The following is a 26,748-nucleotide window of genomic DNA, read 5'->3' as shown; positions in this document are numbered from 1 at the left end:
ATTAATCAATTACAATTTGTAAATTTAATGGATAAAGTAATCACTCAAAAATGGATTGAATTATCAATAATCTGTCAGATTATCGAATCAGATCGGATCAAATTTTTTCATTCTCAAGTTCATGGTAATTGTTTGTTTCTTTCTCAAGTTCTTGTGCAGTAAAATCCGATTCCGGAAATTTTATCCACAGCTAGTGAAGTGATGTGAGAACCTGTTGACTTCCTTATTGACTGTATGTGAGTGAAACACATGTTGTGGTGGCCTACTTCTCCTTTCTTTGCAGCTGATTGGTCCACAACACTTTAATTTTATTAATTCTTGTCTTTTGAGTTCGGTTTCCTACTGAATCTAAAACTAAAACTTGACTTCAGTTTCTGACCAAAAAACCAAAACTTAAACTTGAGGTCTCAAATTTGGTGTTTCAAAGCCATTTCCTTGCAAATTTCCAGAATTCAGCAAGATTCAGTTATGGCTAGTACCTCCCAAGTAGCTGTAGTTGTGGAGAACTGGAAAGAGAAAGCTGCAAGGTTAGTTAGTTTCTTCAACTCCAATACTGTAAATTAAGCACTTGTGTTTGGAAATTCAGCAGGAGCTGAATTCAATCTATTGAACTCTTGTGTGCATAGCAGGCGTTTGAAACAATGCGGATTAGAGCATTCTATTTTCAACTCCAGTATAATATTTGCCTTGTTTTAGTAGGTGTCATTGCTGCAGTTCCACTCTGTAACACTGCAATTTTGGCTTTAATTAGTATATTTTCTTTGTACTAACTCAAAATTTGATCTTGTCTATCAGATAGATTAACCAACTGAATCATCTTTTAAAATTCCCTTCACATTGAAGTTCTTTGGCACTTTGAGAAATCTCGAGCCAAACACAACCTTAATATCATTGGTCCTGCAATATAGCTACAGCCAAATTTATAATTATCTCCATTTTAGACTGCATTAATGCAAATTTCACATGTTTTGCAATGAAAAATATTTACATTATCGAACTTAATGCTTCCGTCTCCTTTGTAAGCTCATTACTCCATTCTTTGCACCATGATATAAAACAAGGAACATGATATATTAGTGCACACGTATCAAGTAGAAAAATGCGGGCACACCATGTCCTCTAGAAGTTTAGTTTTATTAAATTAATATGTCTCCTAGTGAGTACTGTTTTGGTGTGAAACCAGCTGCATTAGCGTCACATAGGATTAGTACTAGTGACTAGTCTTGCCATATCTTCAATGAGTCTTGAACTGTTGTCTTGTATCTATGATCCATCAGCTAGGAACAATTTTATGTTTGTTATGTGTTGGCCAGTAATTCAAGTAAGAGATGGCCAACGATGAAGGAAATTGTTGATCCTAAGGGACCTTTCCTCCCAAAATGGAATATGATATTTATAATATCATGTCTGTTTGCTGTACTACTTGATCCTCTGTTTCTCTACATCCCTATGATCAATGATGATAAAAAGTGCATGAGGTTGGATAGAAACTTGAAGATAGCAGCTCCTGTCTTCCGATCAGTCACAGATATCTGTTACATAGTGAATATTATTTTTCAAGTTTATAAAACTAAGAAATTTTCAACTTTAATCAACGCATTTCGTTCCGGAAGTTGCTCCTCCATATTATCTAACTTAAGGAATATCTTGCCAAGCATAGCCAAGAAGATGTGGAAGTCATACATCCTAATCGATGTTTTAGCAGTTCTTCCCCTTCCACAGGTAAGAGAAGCCTTTTCTGTAGTTAATTGTTTTCTCCAATCTCTATATTTTGCCAACATCTAATGGAAGGAGAAATTTTCCTGGTTAGGATATGAATTTCACCATAAAAGCATAAAAAAACTATATATATAGTGGCTGCAAGTTGCCACTTGGCCAATACCGTTGCATGCTATTGTCTAAATGAAATGTGATATGATATATTTGAAATTTGGACAGGATGATTTCTTACTTATTCTATATTTTGTCTCACGTTATATGATTAGATTCAACTGTCGGTATAAATACTGTGAAATGTGTCCAGGTAGTAATCCTCATTTTCTTTCCAAAAATGAGGGGTACAAGATCTTTGAATACAAGGAAGCTTCTGAACTTTCTTGTTCTGGTGCAATATGTTCCACGGGTTCTTCGCATCTACCTGTTATGTAAGGAACCTAGAAAGTCTTCCAAAGAAGACATTGCAACATGGGTTAAAGGTGTACTCAATTTCTTTATGTACATCCTTGCCAGTCATGTAAGTTTCAATACTCTGTAATTTTTCCTTTTAATAAATGTTGAGGTACCACTGTTTGGTTGGATTTCTTAATAAAAGTTTAGGTTCTTAACTGACTCAACCTCTTGATGAATGGCAAACATAGACATGATGAAAAATGATCATTCATGACAACAATAAGAATAGAAGCTAGGCGCAAACTTTATATCCTTGAATTTGACTTTCTGCTTGCAGAAACAATGTGTGCCACCGAATTTCTTTCTCTCCTCATGCCTGTTTAATAGATTAAGGTACTCTGAGCCAGTAGGAGTTACCTGGTAACCATGAGAACCTAATGTTGTGAGGAAAATCATCTCACATCTGCCAAAATTTTACCATGTCATCTAATAGTACATTTCGAAGCTTTCTTTTCATGAGTACCTATAATGTTATTTAATTTTGTGGAATCGTAAGTGAAGCTACATTTTTCTCATACCATTCAGAAATCCGGTCTAACTAATTTGTTGGTCCTTTAGATACTTGGAGCCTGTTGGTACTTTTTTGCTGTCCAAAGAATCACAAGTTGTTGGCAACATGCCTGTCAAAATGAAAATGGATGCAAACCTAGTACTTTTGACTGTCATGATCCCAATACATTGAGAAATACAACATTTCTAAATGACTTGTGCCCGATAGATCCACCAGATGCAAAGCTGTTCGATTTTGGTATTTTTCTTGATGTCCTTCAGTCTGGTATACTGGGGTCAACTGATTATCCAAAAAAGTTCTCGAACTGTTTTTGGTGGGGCCTGCGAAATCTGAGGTTTGTACATATTGTCCCCATAACCCATTGATCTTTCAATCTTGCACCTCAGTTAGAAGAAAACAAAAATTCAAATCCACAGCTAATAGGGTTTGTTAAAAATGAACATATAAAATACTTTATATTACACAAATAAAGTCATCAATAAGTATATTAATCTTATTAAGTTTGTGTGGGCTCTGTTTTCTTATCTTGAGGCCTACTTATAACTTTATAAGTAGATATGGTCTTTAACTCCTAAGCCCTATTAATGCTTTTAACCTAGAGAAATTGGTTCTAGTTTCTCTTATTTTGAGCACATTGAATTTATAGTATTTTACATTTGTATCTTAAAGTATATATTTCTCCATTTCATTTTTGCAGTTCTCTTGGTTCAAACCTCCAGACTAGTACCAATACATGGGAAAACCTCTTTGCGACTTTAATTTCTATAATAGGCTTGCTACTATTCTTATATCTCATTGGAAACTTGCAGGTTGGTACTGATTCTTTATATATATATATATATATATATATATATATATATATTCTTCAAGCTTAAAGATGAGACTAGTATATATTTTTTCTCTAAGTTGAGTAGTATTTATGTTAGTGGCTGGTTTCCATCTGATTAGGACCGACCATTACTTGCTAATCACAGCTTAAAAGGAAAACTGGGAAGACTTTGATCTCCATGAAAATTCATTTTCTGTTGTCCATCATATCATAAAGCTTGACCATGCATTCCTGCCCATAATATGTTTAGTACATTAGATTTAGAGTTAATAATGCCCTGATGCTATATTCAATCTGTGTTTAATACCATCAAATGTATACTAAACTCTTGGTCGTCATATATACCTGATGGTCAATATCTTGAAACCCCTTCTGATTTTCATAGTCTTTTATTTGTTTGATGTGATTAGATTCATAGATTGCATTATCAATCTCAGTTATTAGGTTGATTGAAACATTTGGCTCAATACATAAGATGGGATGTAGACATGCGAAAACTATAAATTCTCAAATTATAACAATTATAGACCCTTCTATATTTTAGGATTAATCATCGACTGAAGCTCTACTTGTTGTGGAATAGATGTATATGCAGACGGATGCTGCAATATTAGAGTCGAATAGACACAAGAGGAGAGTTAAAAGGGCGGTGGACAAGAAAGGTCGGGAGTTAGACTTGTGGTTATCTAAATATGGCATCCCTAGTAGAAGAAAAGACGAGATCATGGAAAGGGTACGGCAGGAACTTGCAGAAAAGAGGAATGTTGATGTGGAGAATATCCTCTCTATTCTTCCCGAGGAACTTCAAAGCTATATCAAAAGTTGGATGCCGTTGGCTCGGCTAAGGAAAGTAAGTTTCTCTGTCTATCAAGATATTTAAGTAACTGGAAGACACCCAATTTAAGACTATGATTACTTTGATAGCCTGGCCATAATATGAAGAATTTCCTTTTCATTCATGTTCCATCTTCAAAGTTATATATATCGAAATGTGTACCTACTAGATTTCCTTTCTCTTGTCATTTACAGGTGCCAATGCTTCAAAATATTGATGAAGAAGTATTGAAAGCAATCTGTGAGCATCTTAAACCCATAAGATATGAGATTACTGGGCGGGAATATCTTTCTAGAGATGGGGAACCACTTGAAAAGATGATATTCATCGTTGAGGGAGATCTAGGTGTTGAAAGAAGAAATATTCCAGGTCGTGACCTTTTATACCACGGAGACTGCTATGGAACAGAACTTCTAGAGTGGGTATCAGTATCAAATACCTCATTTCCCGCCACATTACCCTTAGCGATTGATTCTTCTTATGTCACCAACAATGATTTCATGCTTTTTCTCATGGCTGAGGACTTGAAGAGTGTAGTATCAAAATCCAGGTCCCATTTCAGCAAGGAGATCACCCTTCCTTCTGATTCTCAGTCAGAAGTTTTGACTACTTTCCAGTTGAATATGCTAAAGACAGTAAGTTCCTCTGTCTATCAAGAAATTACTATCTGGAGGACACATCCCAACCTATCATTTTAAGTAGTCTGGCCTTAACAATTAATTCTTCTCGTATGATGATTAATTCCCATCCCTCATAGCTAGTATGTGTAATGATGTTTCTAATTGGATTATTATTTTCTCATTGCTTTTCTTAATTTGTATTCAATCCTAGGTGTCAATGTTTCAAGCTGTGGATGAGGAACTGTTGAAAGCAATCTGTGAGCGTCTGAAGCCTGTGAACTATACTGATGGGATGTATATCATAAAAAAGGACGAACCACTTCAACTGATGTTCTTCGTCCTGGCCGGATATGTAGTCACTGAAGGTTATCCTCATTTTGTTGTTCGTATAGGAGAATTCCGTGGACAAGAACTTCTAGATTGGCCATCAACTACCTCCTTTCCTGCCGAATTACCCACAGCGTTCGAGTCTGCTAGGGCCAATGGTGATGTCAGAGTCCTTGTTCTCACGTCCATCGACTGGGTGAATGTAGTTAATAAATTCTCGTTTGGCAGCCACAAGAGGAGAATTAAACAGGAGGTGGAAAAGAAAGGTAGAGAGTTAGACTTGTGGTTATTCAAATCTGGCATCCCAACTGGAAGAAAAAACGAGATCATGGAAAGGATACGTCAGGAACTTGAAGAAAATAGGGATGTTGACGTGGATAATAGCCTCTCTATTCTTCCTGAGGAACTTCAAAGCTATATCAAAAGTCATTTGCCGGTGACTCGGCTAAAGAAAGTAAGTTACTCTGTCTATCAAGAAGTTAAAGTAGCTGGATGACATATCAAATTTAAAACCATTGTTACCTTAGTAGCCTGGCCATAATAACAAGAATTTATTCTGATGCATGTTCCATCCTACTGTAATTTCAAAGTTATATATCTCGATATATGTACCTATTAGATTTCCTTTTTTCATCATTTACAGGTGCCAATGCTTCAAACTATCGATGAAGAAGTGTTGAAAGCAATCTGTCAGCATCTTAAACCCAAAAGATATATGACTAATGGGCGGGAATATCTTTCTAGAGATGGGGAACCACTTGACAAGATGTTATTCATTGTTGAGGGAGATCTAGGCGTTGAAAGAAGAAATATTCCAGGTCGTGACCTTTTATACCACGGAGAATTCTATGGAGCAGAACTTCTAGAGTGGGTATCTGTATCAAATACCTCCTTTCCCGCCAGATTACCCTTAGCGATTGATTCTGCTTATGTCACCAACAATGATTACCTCCTTATTCTCATGGCTGACGACTTGAAGAGTGTAGCATCCAAGTTCAGGTCACATTTCAGCAAGGAGATCACCCTTCCACCCAATTCTCAGTCAGAAGTTTTGACTACTTTCCAGTTGAATATGCTAAAGACAGTAAGTTCCTCTGTCTATCAAGAAATTAGTATCATTTTAATTTAGTAGTCTGCCATAAAAGTTAAGACTTGAATTCTCATCCATCCTAGCTAGTACGTATATAAGTATAATGAATAATCTACTGATTGGATTTCTAATCTTTTCATTGTTTTTCTTAAATATCGTATTCAATCCTAGGTGCCATGGTTTCAAAGTATGGATGAAAAAATGTTGGAAGCAATCTCTGAGCGTCTCAAGCCCGCAACGTATACTGATGACATGTATATCATAAAAAAGGATGAACCACTTCAACTGATGTTCTTTGTCCTGGCCGGATATGTAGTGACTGAAAGTTATCCTCGTGTTGCTGTTCGCGTGGGAGAGTTCTGTGGACAAGAGCTTCTAGATTGGTCATCAACTAGCTCCTTTCTTGCTGAATTACCCACATCACATGAGTCTGCTAGGGCCAATGGCAATGTTAGAGTCCTTGCTATCACGTCCGATGACTGGGTGAGTGTAGTCAATCATTCTCGATCAGCATTTCAGCAAGGGGATCACCCTAGCTCCCATCATTCTCAGTAGGAGAGCTACTCTGTCCCCTTTTGTACATCCTGCCATTGTTTGGTTTGAACAACGAACAAAATCGAACTTGGTCTTCCAACAAAGTGGAAAGGAACACCACTAGACAAGAGGCTAGTGAGTTGGTAAGGCTTAAAGATATATTAGACTAAGAAATAGGGTAGTGTTATTCACACTCCCCAATAGATAACCAAGATTGCATAAGTTAGGGGCTTAGATACTGAAGACCGGCCCTGCTGTTACCTTATTTTTATTAATCTAACATGCATCACTCAATCGAAGCTTGTTTGCTACATAACTAATCAGTTAAGAAACTAATGAACACAGAGAACCCACAACAAAGCTATGTCTACAGCAAAGCTGGTTCCCCATTCATAAGCTCGGCACTGCTATGATAAGATGATAGCTAGCTAATTAGACTCAACTTCTTCTCTGCTTAATTAGGATAGCTCTTAAAGAAATGGCCAAGAGTACTTAAAAATTTTGGTACAATCAGCTTCGGTCTGCAACTACACGCATATGTATATGGTGAAGGCAGTTAATTATAGCAAATCATCAATCATAAATCTGCCTGTGCGGAAATTTAAGGTGATTTGAGCGTCTGCCCTACATCATCATCATCTTCATGTTAATTAGCAGCATCCCCTTTGTTGAATCCAATTATGCATAAGGAAGGGCTGATATGTAGCAAAAGCACCATAATTAATATTTCATAAACAAGTTTGAGGCAGCTTTCCCCCATATTAATAATTAATTGAACTCAAGATTAAGATGGATCGATCGAAGAACTAGAAGCACAATTAATAGCAGTAATGTCGGGATAATTAAAGGAGAAGCTGGCACAACCAAACATATATATAGTATATATAGATGCATTCAGCACTGCAAGTATGGTTGTCTGACTTCTCTGAATGTACAAGCATATGCATGCACGAGCTATTTAATATTACTGTATACGCATTACTGGAACTTTTTATGGACATTTATTAAAGTAATTTTATTTTTGGTTTGCGAATTAAACTAAAATAAATTTATGTGTATTTGGGAAAAGTACATTAAATTATAAAATATATAATTTATCAATTAAAAGTTTAAAACCATATTTTTGAAAAGACAAATCTATACAGTATCTTGCATTTTTTTAGTGAACCGCACTGAACTTAATTGGGACATGCAGCCTAAAGTGGGACCTATCTCCACAATGGTTGGTGTTAACTTCCACCCAAATATTTCATAACGTATTGACTTGAATCCACTTAATAATTAAAGTGGGGAGTGAATGAGTGATTCACACTCATCACTTTTACGTGTATTCTTTACACTTGCATTAAGTAACTAAGCTTCATTTTTTTATTTGATTATTGATTAACATTACCTACAAAACTGTCACTAATCGTATGTATTGATTTATTCATTTAACATCCAACGCAAGTATAGAGAATATATATAACAAACAATTAATTAATGCATAAGTAGTATATATATATATATATAGGCATCTTTCGTTAAGGTATATTTCATCTTAAATATAATTAAGTATAACTTGTGGAATCCATTTCTTATTGTAGTTTGATAATTGAAGTCGTCTAATTTCTAATTAAGTCTCTATACAAAAATCGTCCTTCCACTTCAAAGCATGTGTCTCGATCAAGAGAAAATTGCATGTCCAGAACAAGGTGTGTTAGGGAATCAAGAAAATAAGGATGAGCTTATAACTAAAGGCTTTTACATCGATCAGTATGCGGGTTGGTTTTGCATTTGGATTTTGGGGGGTTTGTGGGACTTTGATATTCAACAGCTCATGCAGATACACATACTTCAACTTCTTGAATGTTTTAAGTGACGGGTTTTACATATGTGAGGGTAGCTTTGATCTGGCGAAAATTAAAGGATACTTCTTAAACAAAAGGTAATTAGTTAATTAATAGTAATTACAATAATCCATGTCCATATTCATGAATGTTAATGTCATATGTTTCTGGAAGGTAACTCTGTTCGAAATGTATGCTAGCTAGCATTCATTTTTTTTCTTGTATTATGAACATCATATTCCTGATGTTAATTTGGTTTTTGTAATTTACATTTTTCAATGAATATGGGTTGCTTAATTACCTTCATGATTTTTAGCTAGCTTGTGCACCTTGAGACAATATGTATAGTGTATACTTATATTAAATAGATACTCCTTCCAATTTTATGCTTAAACAAATGAACTGTGTGAGTTGTGAAAGTTGTGTTCTCCACCTAATCGATCGCCTAACACTTCAATTTATTTTTTTTCTCCATAATATTAATTTATAGGGATTTTACTGTACCATTTTTTCTAGCTAGCTTGCTTCACCAAAAGCCTCCAGCCCTTTTTGTTTTGGGAAAAGATTTGGGGCCTCAATTTTTGTGCCTCAATCTCTACCTCAATCTGATGTGGCAAAATTTTTCTTACCCAATTTTCTCTTTCAATTTCTTCTCCCCAACCCTTCTAATTTTATCTTTTCTTTCAATTCCTTAGATTTTTACTTTTCATTTTGCTTATTTCATATTTTTATATCATGTCTTATTTACTTTGTTTAATTGATTTTTTCATTTGTTTTGTTGATGTTTTCGTGTTAATTGCAATTTAACCATATCTTGAATGTACGTAATTGCAGGGAGGGGAAAAAAAGATTGGGTAGAAGTGAGGTGTTGGGTTAGAGAGAGAAAGAGAATGAATTTCTGGATCCAAACACAAGAGACCCATTACTCTATTAATTTGCTCAATTATTATAATGACTTCATTCATCATAAGAAATTACAATGAATTCTTCGAGAGCCCACCTGATAATCTTGATCAAATTACAATGAATTCAAGAGATAGAGAGGGAGAGAGAGAGAGAGAGAGAGAGAGAGAGAGAGAGAGAGAGAGAGAGAGAGAGAGAGAGAGAGAGAGAGAGAGAGAGAGAGAGAGAGAGAGAGAGAGAGAGAGAAGACAAGAAAGAGAAGAAAAGGCCGGTTGGGAAGAAAGAGAAGAAAAGGGCTGGTAAGAACTGGGGGAGGGAGTGTGGAGGAAGGAATGATGATATATGGTGGAGGAAGGGGAAGAATGGTGGATGGTGGTTATGTTGATATGAAGAGGGAACACATGGTGTATTTTATTTATATATTTATTTTATAATTTGAAATTTGAAATTTTTTAAATTTATAAGAAAGGTTAAAATAGTATTTATAAAAATTAATGTAATAAATGAATAATGATATATATTTAACTTAAAAAAAATTTAATTGACATGGCATTCCATGTAATTGAGGCACAAATTTGAGGCACAAATTTGAGGCACAAAATTGAGGCATCCTAGCATTGCCCTTTTGTTTTTTGAGAAGTGCTAGGGTATTTACCTCAATTGTGCCTTAAATACAACTCATCATTATTTGGAATGTAAGTCTTTATTATCACTTCAGTAGAGGGGTTTAATATGAGCAATGGAGGTTGATTTGATTGAACAACCCAATAGAATGATTTGATTGAACAACCCAATAGACTATAGAGAGGTTTAATATGAGCAATTTATTTGGCAGAAGCAATTGTAATGGTTTTAATATGAGCAATGGGGGTTGATTTGATTGAACAACCCAATAGATTGATTTGATTGAACAACGACCCAATAGACTATAGAGAGGTTTAATATGAGCAATTTATTTGGCAGAAGCAATTTTAATGGTTTTGATATCATTCAAAGGTTGGAAGATTTGGGCTTGGTAAAGGTGTGCTGTGTGCTGGTGCTTCAGACGTTGATCATTGTCTTAGGAATTCTTGGAGAGAAAAAAAAAATTGATTGATTGATAGAAGAAGCATGTTTTTTGGACTCTTGGAGAGAAAAGGGAGGTTGGAGTATGAAGACTCAGACTTGAATAGATAGCCTCCTCACTTCAATGTTTGCAGTTTTTTTTTTTTTTTTGACAGAGATGAACAACGTTTCACTTTCTTCAACCAACAAATTAATTGTATGGAGTAGTTATAGATAATAAACCGATAATATAAATAATAAATCTTAATAAAAGTAAGAATTACTAACATCAAATTTGTGATGGGTAAGATGGTATTTTAATAAGAGTAATTTTAATTTGATCTTGTAAATAAATAAGATGTGTATAATCATTAAAAAATTAAGTAGCGATGTTTACTAATTAATTTTGCCACATAGATTTGAGACAAAAATTAAGGCACAAGCATTGGCACCAAATCTTTTCCCTCTTTTTACCTCCTAAAAAGTTAGTAAAATTTGGGGGGTTGTTGAGTATTACATCATTTCACTCTCCAACTTCTGCTTATAAATCCACTGCCTCTTCCGTTCACAAACCTGCAACAACCACACATTAATTTCATCACTCACAATTATTGCCTCTTGGCTATCTTGTTGTTGTAGTAAAAATTAAACTGAATATTAATTAGAATTAAAGAAAAAAAATAAGTTAAATCAAAGATGGTTGCAGGAGAGTTCAAGGTGACTACAAGGAAGCAAGAGGTGGTGGCTGCAACTCTGCCACTGCAGCAGCATTGGCTGCCACTCTCCAACCTCGACCTGCTTCTGCCTCCATTGGATGTTGGGGTCTTCTTTTGCTACAAGAATGATCAGCAGCAGCCGAACATGGGCTTTTGGGCCCAGGTTGGGGTTCTGAAGAAGGCCATGGCCCAAGCCCTTGTGTCCTTTTATGCCTTCTCGGGTGAGGTGGTGCAGAACTCTGTTGGGGAGCCTGAGATTCTGTGCAACAACCGTGGGGTTGATTTTGTTGAGGTCTTTGCAGATGTTGAGCTCAAGGACCTCAACCTCTACAACCCTGATCAGAGCATAGAGGGAAAATTGGTGCCCAACAAGAAGCATGGGGTGCTGGCCGTCCAGGTCTGTCGATCTCTATATATAGCTCATCATCTCACCATGTCATATATATCATGCATGTACTATATTCTCAGTACTGCATGCCATATATAGATGCAATTACAGGTCCATCATTCACATCTAAGAGTTATATACTTTTTGACTCTTTGATGTTAATGGATTCATCTTAATTTTCGGATATAGATTTTTCACTGTTAAATATGGTTATATGTCATTCAGTAACTTTATTTACTACAAAAATTATATAAAATGCACAAAATGTTGACTAGAAATATACTTGACCCATTTTCATACCTAAATTTTTTGTGCTAATCTTATGTTCATATTCATAATGATGTTATTTCAAAATTTAGGTTAACAAAAGATAGGTAGAGATCATTCCAGAGCCTTTAGTTTACACTTTATAGAGTAATTTTTTTTTTTGGCCACTTACTTTATAGAGTAACCAAACTAATTAATAGCATCATCATATCTTTTTATCATATTAAAATATGACATATATTATGTAACATATAAAATTTATATGTTACATCAATTATTATATATAACTTGTTAGTCATAATTATATTGTCTCGATCTCTAGTTTTTGAAACATGTCATCATCTTAACACTAATATGAAATTTATAATTTACAACTTAAACTGCAGGCAACTGAGTTCAAGTGTGGAGGCATGGTGGTGGCATGCACGTTCGACCATCGCATAGCCGATGCCTACTCGGCCAACATGTTTCTGGTCTCATGGGCGAAGCTGGCCCACTCGAAAACACCACTCACTCTCCTCCCATCTTTCCGTCGTTCTCTGCTCAACCCTCGGCGTCCCGGCCACATCCACCCCTCCCTCAACGACATGTACATCCCCATCACAACTCTGCCACCAACCCCCAAACACAATCATCATCATGAAGGCCATCATGATGATGATCACATGATTAACCGCATGTACCATGTCGCATCCGACCAACTCCACAAGCTCCAGCAACTTGCCTCCAATGGGTGCAGTGATACCACCAAAAGGACCAAGCTCGAGTCATTTTGTGCCTTTTTGTGGAAAATGGTTGCAAAATGTGGTACCACTAGCAATGTGAACAAACAATGCAAAATGGGAATTGTGGTCGATGGTCGCAAAAGACTAAGCGATGGTGAAAATAATAATAAGGACCAAAAAGAGACATTAATGGCAAATTACTTTGGAAATGTGTTGTCTATTCCATTTGGCAGTAAAAAAATTGAAGACTTAATTGAGAAGCCATTGAATTGGGTGGCGGATGAGGTGCATGAGTTTTTGGAAGATGCGGTGACGAAGGAGCATTTCTTAGGGTTGATAGATTGGGTGGAGGCCCACCGGCCGGTGCCCGCGGTGGCCAAGATTTACTGCGAGGAGGGCCTTGCCTTCGTGGTGTCGTCCGGACAACGGTTCCCAGTCTCTGAGGTGGATTTCGGGTGGGGCCCACCGGTGTTCGGGTCGTACCATTTCCCGTGGGGCGGCAACTGCGGGTACGTGATGCCAATGCCGAGTCCGGCCGGGAACAGGGACTGGGTTGTGTACATGCACATTTGGAAGCGGCAGATGGAGTTCATGGAGAAAGAGGCTGCTCATGTGTTCAGGCCTTTGACTTTTGATTATCTTAATTAATTCGGTACTTAAATTTGATTGGAACTTCTCTTTCATCAATATTATGTAAGGTTACCATGCATGTATGATGCATCTAGCTATGTCATTATGTATCCCTAATTAGTTACCAGCAGCTAGCATTAATGTTGCAGTGTCTATGTAGTCTTGTACCAAAAGCATGCAAATATGGTGATCGAGTGTACCTGATTCATTTGCATACATGCAATATATATAGTTAATATGTTAGCCAATTATTCAAGTTTTTCGCTTGCTTATTGTTTAAGGAGTTTTAATTAGTCATCTATTTGGGTGATATATAGGGGACTTTGATTCTCTCTTGTATTTGTTTTTACTTATTTCACGTATTTATTAATTATAAACTCAAAAGTTATAAATGAATGAATGTAACTCTAAGTTAATATACTAAAATAAATTTATGTGTATTTGTGAAAAGTACATTAAACTATAAAATATATAACTTATCAATTAAAACCAGATTTTTGAAAAGAGAAATCTATAACTTGCATTTTTTTAGTGAACCACACTGAACTTAATTGGGACATACAGCCTAATGTGCAAGACATGAAGATCCAATTGCCTCATGGTGGAATGTGTCATATTTTTGTAATTAGACTATTCATGGTGGGACCTAGCTACCTCCACAATGGTTGGTGTTTGACTGTTTCCACCCAAATATTTCATAACGTATTGACTTGAATCCACTTAATAATTAAAGTGGGGCTCTCATCACTTTTACGTGTATTCTTTATACTTGCTAAGCTTCATTTTTTTATTTGATTATTGATTAACATTACCTACAAAACTGAATATTAATTATTAATATTAATTTGAAATATTAATTTGTTCATGAACCCAGTTGAAATAGCCTATATAGTGAAATGGCTATATTGAATTTTTGCCAAAAAAATTTGTAATTAATTGTTATTAATTTATGAAGTTGAATATTAAGATTTTCTATTTCTGATTTTCGTTTTCAAATTTCAAAGTTCTATACATTTTCCAAATTAGTGTGTTTTAATATGCCTTATTTCAAGGTTTTATTATTTATTAGACATGGTAATTAATTGCCATTTATGTTTTGCATGAACGTTCGAAGCTTTACAAACATTATTTACGTTGTCCACATGGATTTCATCCTCACCTGTTCTTTAGGTTAACAATTTTAAAAGTTTCACACGACGTTTTTTGCAATGTTTTTCAAGTTTTCATTCGTCCTTACTTACAGGTAAGTAACGTGTTATTTTGTTTTGGTTGTGTTTGTGGTTTCTTCGATCTTCTTTTTCTTCTTTTATTTTCTTCTTCTCTGATCTTCTTTTTCTTTGATTTTTCTTCATCTTCTATCCTTCTTCATCATCAATCTTCGATCTTCTTCTTTTTCCTCCCATCTTTTTCTTCAATTTGCTTCTCTTTTTTCAACACTAAGCCCTCCATGATTGTGCATGGTTTTTATTTTTCTTCCACATGTTTCTACCTGAGTAAGAAGTGATGAAACCATTGGTATATATACCTCAAAAAGAGGTTGGATTTGGGGGGATTTAAGTCTGACTTTTAGATAGTCGTGTTAACTATCTAAAATTCTGAACCAAAGGTATCTTCTTATTATTATTTATTTCCATTTTGTTCTTCCATTTTTCTTGACCTGAGCGATATGTATCTTTTTCTTTTTATTCTTTTGTTTTATATACCTGAGTCCAAGATATTGGTATTTGTATTTATATATCTTAATGCTATGTTTATATTGTGTTGGATTTGTTATATTTTTATTAGACATTTCTCTCTCTTTTTTTACCCAAAGTGGAGGCTTGTTGTATTCATTTTTTATCTATATTATAGGTATATTATATGCATATTGGGTGTTTATTTTTATTTTATTTTAGTGTTTATATGTTGATGTTCATAATTGATAACAAATTTTTTTGAATTGGATGCATGAATCATAAAATTTCATCAATAAAAATATTCAAAATTAGAAGTAATAAATGCCTCAAATCATGGATCTTTAAATATTGCTCAAATTGGAGCAATGACATCTTTTTTAAATATCCACAAATTCATTCCTAAGCCATTAGATGAGGTGAAAAAAAAAAATCTCACACACATTTATTTACCTACTGAGCCTACTCTAAAATGGGGTATCCAAAAGGTGTTATATCTAAAAAAACCCATGTTTTAAATGACTAGTTTTACGTGAGGGTACGTAGCTTTGATATGGCGAAAATTAAAGGATACTAATTCATAGACATAAGGTAATTAATTAGTTAATTAATAGTTACTACAATAATCCATGCCCATATTCATGAATGTTGATGTCATCTGGAAGGCAACTCTGTTCGAAATGTAATTTAGCTAGCATTCATTTTTTTTCTTGTATTATGAACATCATATTCCTGATGTTAATTTGGTTTTTGTAATTTATATTTTACAATTAATATGGGTTGCTTAATTACCTTCATGATTTTTAGCTTGTGCACCTTTGAGACAATATGTATAGTGTATACTTATATTAAATAGATACTTCCTTCCAATTTTATGCTTAAACAAATGAACTATGTGAGTTGTGAGAGCTGTGTTCTCTAACTAATCGATCGCCTAACACTTCAACAGTTCAATTTATTTTTTTCTCTATTTTTCCTCTAAGTGTATGTTTATTGTAGAAACGTTTTATTTACGTCCATGTCTTGTTCATTACATTTTCGTCATCATTTTCCAAATTTCAGCTAAAATAATTCAATCCCAAGAAAGAATTAAGCAATAGACACTTGGACTATTGTGAGACTGCACTCTACCCTAATTGTCTAACAAGTCCTGATTTTTTGGGTGCATGAATACATCTTGTTAATTTCTAAATTGATTCCAAGATTAGAAAGCGTTATCTGCACTGAAGCTTCTTACATTTGAATACGGTAGTGCAAATAACTGTCATTACGTGTAATTTGCACTCCTCCATAAAACTACCGAGAATAATTAATTAGTCAAGTCAATACTCAAATTATGAAATATTGGGTGGGAAATGAGACTAACATTATGGTAGGGTCACCATGGGAAATCTGAACACAAAAGTCACGTACTATAAATATGTGATAGTTAGCGTCCACCATGAGTTAATTGGGTCTTCACTTAAGTTAAGAGTGTATATATATGTCTCAACTTTAAAAGGAACTTTCCAGTGCGGTTCACTAAAAAGTGCAAGATATTTGACTTCTCAAAAATATGATTTTTAATCAATTATACATTTTAAAAGTTTAATGTGCCTAGCTTCCACAAATTTGAATATTTATTTTGGATAATATTAAGAGAACTCCTCTTTTGTTTCGTGTACTCTAAAACGGAGCATTAATAGAGCAGGCCTGTCTATTTATTTTGTTGGAGGTAGTATTACCGTCATTAATTACGAGTAAGACTTTTTTTTTTGTATTTTTTTTAAAGTCAAGTCGTCGCTTAATGCATTATATGAAGCAATTGGGTAGGCGGATAAACATTCTGTTATGGAATAATGGAACCATGATATGAAAATTCAAGTCGTGAAGTAAAGTTTGGTTAAGAATTAAACATGAAAAGTTAATTAGTTTTCATCAGCATCAATTGTAAACAGGTAGGCTCACTATCTATCAGACTATCACGTACGTACTTTTGTAAGTTTTCTTAGTAGAATTTTCAACATCAACTTATCATAATTGAGCCCTCCACATAAGGCAGACAAGGACTTTTTCAATTCGTCTTTCGACCAAAACATGCATGCATCACAATTTTGAAGGAACTTTCATCCTATGTTTACAAGGTTCACTAGCAAATGCTAGATATTTGCCTTGTCAAAAATGTTGTTTTAGTGGAAAATGTTAGAGAATTATAAACATATATTACTGTATATTGATATTTTTTACGTTACGAAAAAGAGTTTTCCTAATCAATAATAGTATTTTAATGTATATATAGATAAATGCACCTACTGATCATAAAGAAAAATATAACCACAATAAATTCCAAACTTTAGATACTAAGTGGATGTACATGATACATATATCACTTCCCAAAAAGGACGGTGTAACATGAAAAATTAAAAGAAGTGAAACCCTTGGCCAAAAAAAAAGAGAAAAGAAGTGAAACCAAAACCAAATATGAGCATGTAGATATATATATCATTGGCACATTACTTGGTATCCAAAACTTGAGTATCTTAATGTCTTTGGAAAAGGCTAATCATGTTCATTTTTGGTCTATTAGAAAGAATAGGTATGACATGCATGAAAAGTACATTTGGTAAAGACTAACACCATATATGTTTGGTGCATTAGAAATTTTCAGTACGTACTAGTCCAAAATTCAAGAAAAGTGGAACAGGAGGTCAGCACCCCACATTATACTTCGATAAATGCCTAGCTAGGAAACGTTCCAATTAATGATAACCAAAGTGATGCATATAAATAGCTAATGCATGCTTGCATTCTGAGAACTCAAACAACCATAGATACTTGCACTGCTGCATGAATGTTTTGGTTGTGCTAGCTAGCTATCTACCTTCATCTTAATCACATTGTTTACTGTGCTTAACTCTGCTCCTTCGATCGTCTTAATCTTGATTTTAATTATTAAGATGGACGAAAGGCGCCTCAAACTTGTTTATCCAATATTAATCATGGTGGTTTTGCTACTCCTACAAATCAACCCTTCTCTATCCCAGCTTGAATTCTCATTCACTTCAGGAGTTGGCCATGGCGACGCTAACCTGATCGGGTGCAGAGAGCGGGAAAGGCAAGCACTACTTGCATTCAAACAAGGCCTCTTGGATTTCAACAATCAACTCTCTTCATGGGGAACAGAAGCCCAGAAACAAGATTGTTGCAAATGGAAAGGAGTCTTTTGTAGCAACCGAACTGGCCATGTTATCAAACTTGATCTTGGAGAGCAATATTTGCAAGGTATGATCAGTCCTAAACTGTTTGAGTTGCAGCATTTGAAATATTTGGACCTCAGGTATAATAACTTCAATTGGACCCAAATTCCAGACCTCATTGGTTCTCTCAGCAATTTAAGGTACCTGGATCTCTCTTATGCTATTTTTGGTGGTCAAATTCCATATCAGCTTGGAAACCTTGACCACTTGCAATATCTCAATCTCAGCTACAATGACTTCAGTAATGTACCAAACCTCAATTGGCTCCCCCATCTTTCTTCTTTAAAATACTTGGACCTAAGTTTTGTCAAGCTGATTAATGTTTCTGATTGGCTGCAAACAATAAGCAAGCTCCCTAATCTTACAAACTTGACATTAGGGGCTTGTGATCTTCCTCCTCCAATCTTTTCCACCCTTTATCACATAAATTATTCTCAATATCTTGCTCATGTTGATCTCTCTTACAATTACGCTCATGTCACTTGTTCAATATTCAAATGGTTGTGCAACTACAACACCAGCCTTGTTGGTCTTGACCTCTCATCCACCAAATTAAGTGGTTCAATTCCAGATGTTTTTCAAAACATGAGCTCTCTTGTACATCTTGATCTCTCTAACAACAAACTTGAAGGAGGCATCCCGCCTTCTTTTGCCAAGTTATGTAGTTTGGAGTCGTTGAGAATTTTGAGCAGCAATCTGAGCGGACAATTTTCCCAGTTTGTTCAAATATTGTCTGCATGTCCTAATTCATCGTTGAAACAAATATTTCTCTCTGGAAATCGATTAACCGGAAGAATACCAGAAAGCATTGAGCAAATGTCATCGTTGGAAGTGTTATCGCTCTCTAAAAATGAGTTGAGTGGGATAATACCAAAATGTATTGGGCAAATGTCATCTTTGAAAGGGTTATCTCTTTCTGGAAATCAAATAAGCGGAAGAATACTTGAAAGTATTGGGCAAATGTCATCGCTGAAACAATTAGATCTATCCGAAAATCGATTAAGCGGAAGAATACCTGAAAGCATTGGGCAAATGTCATCCTTGACCCAATTAATTAATTCTCTCTGGAAATCAATTAAGCGGAATAGTACCTGAAAGTATTGGACAATTGTCCAAGCTGGAGGCTCTCTCTCTTGGTATGAATTCTTTGAAAGGAGTTATTTCAGAAACTCATTTCTCAAAACTCTCCAAACTACAGGTCTTGGACTTATCCTCTAACTCACTGGTTTTTAATGTCCATTCTGATTGGGTTCCTCCTTTTCAATTGAATTACATAATATTGGGGTCTTGCAAGATGGGTCCATATTTCCCAAAATGGCTTCGAACTCAGAAAAATTCTTTTTACCTTGATATTTCTGATGCTGGAATTTCTGATTTCCTTCCAAGTTGGTTTTGGGGTTTGTGTAGTAAACTGTTCTTTATGAATCTCTCTCACAACCAAATTAGAGGAACACTTGCAAATACAACATTGGAGTTTGATGATTTCCCTGAAGTACGTTTGAGTGCAAACCAATTCGAAGGTCCAATTCCCTCAATTCTGTCAAAAACATCATATTTGGATCTCTCCAATAATAAAATTTCAGGGTCGATTTCATTCTTGTGTGCAAGTGAAGCTGGGAGTTTAACCTTTCTTAATCTCTCAAGAAACCATGTTTCTGGAGAACTTCCGGATTGCTGGACACCTTTGGAAAACCTTGTCATGCTTGATTTGAGTAACAATGATTTGTCCGGAAAAATTCCTACCACAATAGGCTCACTCATTCGGATTGAAACATTGAAATTGAGAAGCAACAGATTTGTTGGGGAGTTGCCATCATCACTGAAGAGTTGCACAAGCTTGAAAGTTATTGATCTTGGAGAAAATGAATTCTCAAGAGCAATACCTGAATGGTTAGGAGCAAGCCTACCAAATTTGGTTATCCTTCTGCTTCAATCGAATCACTTCAGTGGAAGCTTGCCTTCACAGTTATGCCATTTAACACGCATTCAAATCTTGGATTTGTCTGTGAACAACATCTCTGGAAGTATACCCAAATGCCTCAACAATTTGACCACTTTGGCTCAAAAAGGAAATTCAACTCCAACCATCACACATTCTTATACAAGATCTATTGATGGAAACTACAAGTACCCAATTAGTCCAATTGACAATAATGAGGATGATGCAACAAGTCCATTTGATAATTACGAGGATGACGCAACCTTCATATGGAAAGGAAGAATGTACGCATACAAAAATACTCTGGGGCTTGTGAAGAGAGTCGATCTCTCAAGCAATAGATTAACCGGGGAGGTTCCAAGTGAAATCACTCATCTTGTTGGGTTGGTTTCTTTAAACCTGTCGAGAAACCATTTAAAAGGTCAAATACCTCTAGAGATTGGAAAGTTGCAGTCATTAGATTCTCTTGATTTGTCAAGAAACCAGATAGATGGCACAATTCCTACAACCCTTTCTCGGATTGATCGTCTTAGTTCCTTGGATTTGTCATATAACAACTTGTCTGGTGAAATTCCAACAGGGACTCAGCTCCAAGGCTTTGACCCCTCTGTTTATGCTGGAAATCCTCAACTCTGTGGACTTCCACTTCAAAAGATGTGTGCTCCAAAGCAAACAGGTCCAGATCAAACTGTCTTTCACAACCAAGAAGATGAGGACGAGCTCATAACGCGGGGATTTTACATCAGTATGGGGGTTGGGTTTGTTGTTGGATTTTGGGGGGTTTGTGGCAGTTTGATATTCATCAGGTCATGGAGGTACACCTACTTGAACTTCTTGAATGTTGTAAATGATTGGATTTATGTGAGGGTAGCTTTGATCAGGCGGAAATTAACGGATGCTTAATAGATGAGCTAGTGGTAATCTCTCTCTCTCTCTCTCTCTCTCTCTCTCTACAAAATTCATGCATGCAATATATGCAATATATGTGTAGCTCATGATCATCATCAGCATCATGATCACTATGTTTCTAGCTACAATTAATTGTGTTTTCCAAACTTACGGGTGCTTGTTAATTTACTTGTATGTTTTATGTGTAGCTCCTCCATCTTAAGCTGAAGAGTGCAGAGTTGCCATGGCCAATCATCTTGGGAGTTTTGGAGTATTGGACTGCTGGACTACATATATTATAAATAGATTATTCAAGTACTAGGAACTCGATTTGTACTGTTACTTGTAAGAATCATTGATGGGGACTTATCCAATCAACTGTTTTCCGTGAGATTCTAGCTAGCTTTATTTTAGACATTTCTGCAGTATAATATTTATAATGATAACATTAATACATTTACTACACAAAGGCTATTACTTTATGGACTCCACAAATATATATATTTTATGGTTTTGTGTTCAATTTGAGTTCAATGGCTGTGGTGTTATATGTTTATGCAAAATCTGTGAAAATTAAGAAATGGATTTTGGGACTGAGAGAGAGAAATTTATGTTTACCTGCAGAATCTCCAATGATTTTAAGGGAAACAGAGCAGCAGATCAACATTCAACCCCCATACTCCTTGATTGGGCCTCCCTTGCCCTCCTGGGTTTGCTCGGTTGGGCTCTGTTTCTTTGGGGCTCTTGTTCTCTTCTTTGGGGCTCTTGTTCTCTTCTTCCAGTTTGTTTGATGTCTGTGTTGCCGTTTTGTTAGGCTTTTGTTGCGTTTGGTTGTTATGTGTTTCTCTGATTTTTTATTTTATTCTTAATGAGGAAACCCTCTTTAAAAAAATATCCTTATACCTTTATATCCATGTTTAATCGGCCACAAATATTATTTTATTAATCAATTATTGTCCATGAGTTTTAAATTTATGGATAATATCATAATTGTAAGAAATGTCAACAATAGCCAGAGATTGAGAAGAATTTATGCCTGAAATAGTAGAAAAAGGTAGAGAGGAAGACCACAACCCCATAATGGCACTAGTATATACTAGAGGAGAGACTAGGGGGAAAGTTTTTAGAATACACACATCAAGGCATTAGGCTACCTATCAGGGAAAAGGGCACTCTCAAAACAATCCAAGTATCTAAGCTTCCCTCAGATTATAAGTGAAGTAATCACGAAACACTATTATCCTAACTTTTTTATCACTCACTTTTTTCTCTTAAATCAAAAAATATAGTGTTAGTGCTGTACCATAATTGACAGTACCGCATACTGATGCAAGACACTTTTTTCTCAAACAACCCTTCTTTTCTGGGACTGAATTACTGAACTCAAATTTCATTCTTATTCTCAAGAGGAATACAGTAAAAGGCAAGGGAGGTATTAATTGGAATTTATGACATACCAAACTGATTAATTGGAATATTACAACATCTTCACTGAACCGTTTTGAAGAACAAGGGGGGTACTAACATCTCATTCTAATGGAAGTATTATACCCATTGCAATTGATCAAATAATCAATGAAAACCCCTTTATCCTAATACAAGGGGTAGGCTTCAGGAATTTCTTCTAGCACCAACAGTCAATGTGTAACTACCATTCAAGAAACAATGAGATGGCAAGTATCCGAGAAAGCATTTTATAGCCCTTGGTAATCTATTTCAACCATACCATAGTGCTGTAGGATTATAGAATAGTTACTTTGCTGCTTGTGCTCGAAATGACTCCTTTGATACTCCAGAGTAGACTGGTTCCTTGCCTGAAAATGTGATGAAATTCCAGCCAAAAGCTGATCCTCCAACAACATATGTCCCTTCAATTTGACCATCTTCACCCCGCTGCTTCTCGGATGATATGCCTGATGGAAACTTATTTTCTGTCGGTTTTGCAAATACCCTAGTATCTTGAGGCTTTTCACTTGATAAAGCCTGGCCTTCTGGCACATCTTTACATCTCGGTGCAGAAACTGCTTCTGCTGCCATCTGTTTGTACAGTTCCATCAGAAGCTTCACCTCTGCAATTTGCAACAACAAGATCATAAGCACATCTCATGAATTCATAAAAGTTACATTCTCCTTGTCTGTCATATGACAAGTGACAAGCAACATCTCATACAATTGGCTCCATCAGCAAAACCTTGGATTCTAAAGTGTCCAAGGGATCTAAAAACTGGGACAAAAGCATACATGGAGCTCAAGAATCTTAGGGAAAAACCATGCGTGAATTGAAGAAGATGTGAAAGACAGATGGCTCCTCGTAAAGAAGCAAAAGTCCATCTGAATGCTATGCTAGCGATATTCTAAACTTGGGTGGCCAACAAGAAAACTATGACAAGCTGGCTTTCAAGGATCAAACTCTATATAATCAGATTCATATACATGAAGAATTAATAAATCAAGTAATCACATGAATAATCAGGTAAGCTTTATTGTAGCAAGGGATAACTATATGTCACCGTGTGAAAAATTAATAAAAACCAAAAAATAAAGTCTTGATGAGCTTACGTTCTTGAATTTCGTTGGCTGCTTTGCACTTTCGAAAGTCAGGGGTCCGGAGAACCTTCAAAATAACAGAAAAATATTTCAAGCCCTCCATACTTGATATAATTACGAAACAAAAGAAGCAGTTCAAAGCACCAATATGGAGAGAAACTAATTGACAGTACATCCACAATCTTGATAGATCATAATTTAGAAACCAAGTTACCACCCATTGGCATATCCCCTGTAGTTTCTAGAAGACCTAATGCACTTTACAGTAGCCATAATCTCCTAAGGTCTTCTTTGATGCATAAGATTGGATTGGCTAGATTCATGCATATTTAAGGAAGAAGATGGAGGTTTTCTTCTAACTTGAAGGAAGAAGATGGGGAGGAGATGGATTAGCCTAAGGGGGAACTTATCCTCACTAATCCACCATTTTTGTGGGGATTGGAAGGGATAAGTTCCCCCTTATGACTAATTCATCTTCTTCCCATCTTCTTCCTTCAAGTTAGAAGTTTCTTCCTTAAATACACATAAATCTAGCCATTTAATCTATCTAATCCAATCCTATGCATCAAACAAGGCCTAAATTCTACCCATGACATATTGATTACACAAAATGCATGACGTACACTTCATCTGCAGCCTAAAAGAGTCAAACACAATCGGAATTGAGAGCAAATAAACACTACTATTGAGAGTTTCATGTAATGCAAATTAGAAACACCTCAATTCACTTAAAACCATAAATCTCTTGTCTTCATTCTTCACTTTATAATTCTAAGAATGACTAATTGACTACTATTAGTCCAAACAATAAATGTTCAGCAACCAAGAACTGAGAAAGAGACAAACCTCAAAAAAAAAAAAAAAAGGAAAAGGAAAAGGAAAAAAAACAACAGCACAGAATGGTACTATTTTACCAAGTTTCTGGACCAGCCATTTTCATCAAAATCATTATTTAGACAAATTTTGCTAAGCAGAGATGCTAAGTGCACCCAAAAAAACAAAAGACAAGAAATCATGATGACAAAGATTATACATTTACCATCTAAAAAGAAATCTTTGTGACAATGCAAATTGTGAAATGAAAAACAAAAAACAAAAAAACAAAATTCAGGCGAAGATGTACTTCAAAAGCTACAACAAACTCAGATCAAGATGCAAACTTTAGCAAATGGGTCTGAATTGTACCTCCAGAAAATGAGGACGAATATCTTTGAGGACGGCACGAATCTTGAAGTAGGTGGAGTTGGAGATATGGACATGACTGTCAAGGGGTCTCTTCTTGGTCTTAGGAGGAAGAGAAGAGGGAGGTTGTGGAGGGAGAGCTTCGACTGAGCTTGGAGGGTCTGGGACTTGGGCGGGTGTGGACTGGGTTGGCTTTGGTTCTTCCATTGATGCTCTTTGTCAGAGTCCTCAAGTTCAGAGTGATTTGAGGGACTGTTGGCTTCGTAGTAGACAGTTATTGCTATTGGATTGCAAGAAGCCAAGAACAAAGAAGAGAGATTTTGGGGTGTGTTTGGTTGTCAGTGTAAGCTTAAGCCTTAGCCTTAATCCGGGTTATGACTGCCCATGTTAACAAATAAGACGTTTTTTTTTTTTTGGGCCAAAAACGAATAAGACGTTAATAGGAAAATTTCCTGATAAAATTTATTTCACTTGCCAAACATAGTAACATACCTAACTCTTGTAAATTGTTGTTCGGTGTAGTATAAATAGTAATGGCACGTATTTCCACATTCATTTAACGTACATTCTAATTTTATCGGATGTCCCCGAAGGCATACAATCATCTTCATTTGATTTAGGTTTCTATCATTTGGACGCTCCTCCTTCATGTTGTGCGCAACTTCTATTTGACGATTTAGTTAGGGTTACTCAATTTTGGGCTTTATTGCTTTCATCTCTTCCTTTATCAAAAAAAAAAAAATAATTGATTGCGCATTTCTCATTATAAGCACTTGATCATTTGACAAAATTTGTTTCTCAAACACTTAAAAATAGACAAATATATATATGTTTTCTAAATTGTAAACTATTTTGTACATGTGTCTCATTTAAACTTGGAGTGCTTCAATTCTACACACCCTCAAATTTTTCAATGAACACCTCTTACTCACTACTCTTGCATCCCACTTTAATTTGATTGAACACAAGACCCATCATTGAGATAAAAGTGCAATTGCATAGTCTCTCAGGCAGCTTAGTAATATACTACAAACCAAAGGGTAGTTTATGATAGATGGTTGCTATATACACACTCATTTTCTTCTCATCTCATATCCCTTACTAACTATACTTTCATTTCACTTTAATTTTTAAACAATTTCTCACTACACACGCCAACGGTCATCACCATGAAAGAATTAAAACCCCAAAAACCCGACCATACCCCTTCTGCAGCCAGTAACCACCCTTGTTGCCGATGGTCTAACCCCACACAGATGATACTCTCTCTCTCTCTCTCTCTCTCTCTTTTCGCACTCCTTTCTTGTCGATCGAAAAGGAAGGTTGATGGCCTTACCAAACAAAAAGGGATGTCGTCGAACTTATTAGAATTTAGCTACCTTTGATATGGAGGCCAAAATTGGTCTCCTTTTCTGTTCGACAGGGAGGGAGTGCGGAGGGAGGAAGAGAGAGAGAGAGAGAGAGAGGCGTTAGCTGTGTGGGGTTTGACCGTCAACGACGAAGGTGGTGACAAGGTGGCAAGCAAGGGCTGGGATCAAGGTGAGTTTATGTCCATTCTTGTTTTTTTTTTTTTTTTTTGGGTGAATTTTATGACTTTTTGTATTACGTTATACTTGTCATTTCATAAATTCAAATAAAAGAGAGTAATGTGAGAAGAAACTAGAAAATGGATATAACAGTCACCTTCTATTTGAGTCATTTATATGCCCCTTTTGAGTGCTCTATTCTCTCTCCTCCCTTTTGAGAGTCGGTGGCACCATCCCACCCGAAATAGGTGTTTCTTCCTTGAGCTACATCTCATATCCGGGCTTGTGCCACTTCCCCTTCTTTGTTTCTCCTTTCTCATCCAATGTTCTTCCAATTCTT

At 35.7% G+C, this 26,748-nt stretch overlaps 4 protein-coding genes across 6 annotated transcripts; 3 read left to right on the top strand and 1 right to left on the bottom strand.

Moving 5' to 3' along the window:
- Positions 1-396: 396 nt before the first annotated feature.
- Positions 397-7,194, top strand: LOC147290620 (protein CNGC15b-like). The gene is made up of 10 exons (XM_086236749.1): positions 397-527; positions 1,314-1,722; positions 2,024-2,233; positions 2,728-3,014; positions 3,378-3,489; positions 4,093-4,359; positions 4,539-4,979; positions 5,176-5,745; positions 5,935-6,375; positions 6,553-7,194. The coding sequence occupies exons 1-10, from the start codon at positions 469-471 to the stop codon at positions 6,934-6,936; spliced, it is 3,180 nt and encodes a 1,059-aa protein (XP_086092875.1). The 5' UTR covers positions 397-468; the 3' UTR covers positions 6,937-7,194.
- Positions 7,195-11,387: 4,193 nt separating this feature from the next.
- LOC147290619 (coniferyl alcohol acyltransferase-like) lies at positions 11,388-13,435 on the top strand. The gene is made up of 2 exons (XM_086238172.1): positions 11,388-11,804; positions 12,449-13,435. Exons 1-2 carry the CDS (start codon positions 11,388-11,390, stop codon positions 13,433-13,435), a joined length of 1,404 nt encoding a protein of 467 aa, XP_086094298.1.
- A 4,720-nt stretch (positions 13,436-18,155) lies between these two features.
- On the top strand, positions 18,156-21,168 carry LOC147290618 (receptor-like protein EIX2). 3 transcript variants are annotated; one of them, XM_086237946.1, is made up of 2 exons: positions 18,156-19,131; positions 19,331-21,168. In XM_086237946.1, the coding sequence occupies exon 2, from the start codon at positions 19,465-19,467 to the stop codon at positions 21,166-21,168; it is 1,704 nt and encodes a 567-aa protein (XP_086094072.1). In that variant the 5' UTR covers positions 18,156-19,131; positions 19,331-19,464. The 3 variants fall into 3 exon arrangements, with proteins under 3 accessions (XP_086094072.1, XP_086094070.1, XP_086094073.1); XM_086237944.1 differs by having other exon boundaries at positions 18,354-18,960; positions 19,484-21,168; XM_086237947.1 differs by lacking the exon at positions 18,156-19,131 and adding an exon at positions 19,152-19,275 and having other exon boundaries at positions 19,415-21,168.
- Positions 21,169-22,522: 1,354 nt separating this feature from the next.
- LOC147290617 (uncharacterized) lies at positions 22,523-25,170 on the bottom strand. The gene is made up of 3 exons (XM_086237997.1): positions 24,886-25,170; positions 23,713-23,767; positions 22,523-23,222 (listed from the first exon to the last, which is right to left on the bottom strand). Exons 1-3 carry the CDS (start codon positions 25,087-25,089, stop codon positions 22,906-22,908), a joined length of 576 nt encoding a protein of 191 aa, XP_086094123.1. The 5' UTR covers positions 25,090-25,170; the 3' UTR covers positions 22,523-22,905.
- Between the last annotated feature and the right edge of the window lie 1,578 nt (positions 25,171-26,748).

Source organism: Dryas octopetala, chromosome 3, assembly GCF_963921425.1.
Source record: "Dryas octopetala chromosome 3, drDryOcto1.1, whole genome shotgun sequence".
NCBI classification, from domain to species: Eukaryota; Viridiplantae; Streptophyta; class Magnoliopsida; order Rosales; family Rosaceae; genus Dryas; species Dryas octopetala.
This window is presented reverse-complemented; position numbering and strand designations above follow the sequence as displayed.

Bases quoted from the DNA above. Each gene is read 5' to 3' on its own strand.
- LOC147290618 (XM_086237944.1), top strand. From the start codon at position 18,354: ATGATCAGTCCTAAACTGTTTGAGTTGCAGCATTTGAAATATTTGGAC. The intron at 18,961-19,483 runs GCATCCCGCCTT...CTTTGAAAGGAG, and splicing joins TAACAACAAACTTGAAGGAG to TTATTTCAGAAACTCATTTC.
- LOC147290617 (XM_086237997.1), bottom strand. From the start codon at position 25,089: ATGGAAGAACCAAAGCCAACCCAGTCCACACCCGCCCAAGTCCCAGAC. The intron at 23,768-24,885 runs GTACAATTCAGA...GTTATTTTGAAG, and splicing joins TTCGTCCTCATTTTCTGGAG to GTTCTCCGGACCCCTGACTT. The intron at 23,223-23,712 runs GTAAGCTCATCA...TGCAAATTGCAG, and splicing joins AGCCAACGAAATTCAAGAAC to AGGTGAAGCTTCTGATGGAA.
- LOC147290619 (XM_086238172.1), top strand. From the start codon at position 11,388: ATGGTTGCAGGAGAGTTCAAGGTGACTACAAGGAAGCAAGAGGTGGTG. The intron at 11,805-12,448 runs GTCTGTCGATCT...CTTAAACTGCAG, and splicing joins ATGGGGTGCTGGCCGTCCAG to GCAACTGAGTTCAAGTGTGG.
- LOC147290620 (XM_086236749.1), top strand. From the start codon at position 469: ATGGCTAGTACCTCCCAAGTAGCTGTAGTTGTGGAGAACTGGAAAGAG. The intron at 2,234-2,727 runs GTAAGTTTCAAT...TTGGTCCTTTAG, and splicing joins TGTACATCCTTGCCAGTCAT to ATACTTGGAGCCTGTTGGTA. The intron at 3,015-3,377 runs GTTTGTACATAT...TCATTTTTGCAG, and splicing joins TGGGGCCTGCGAAATCTGAG to TTCTCTTGGTTCAAACCTCC.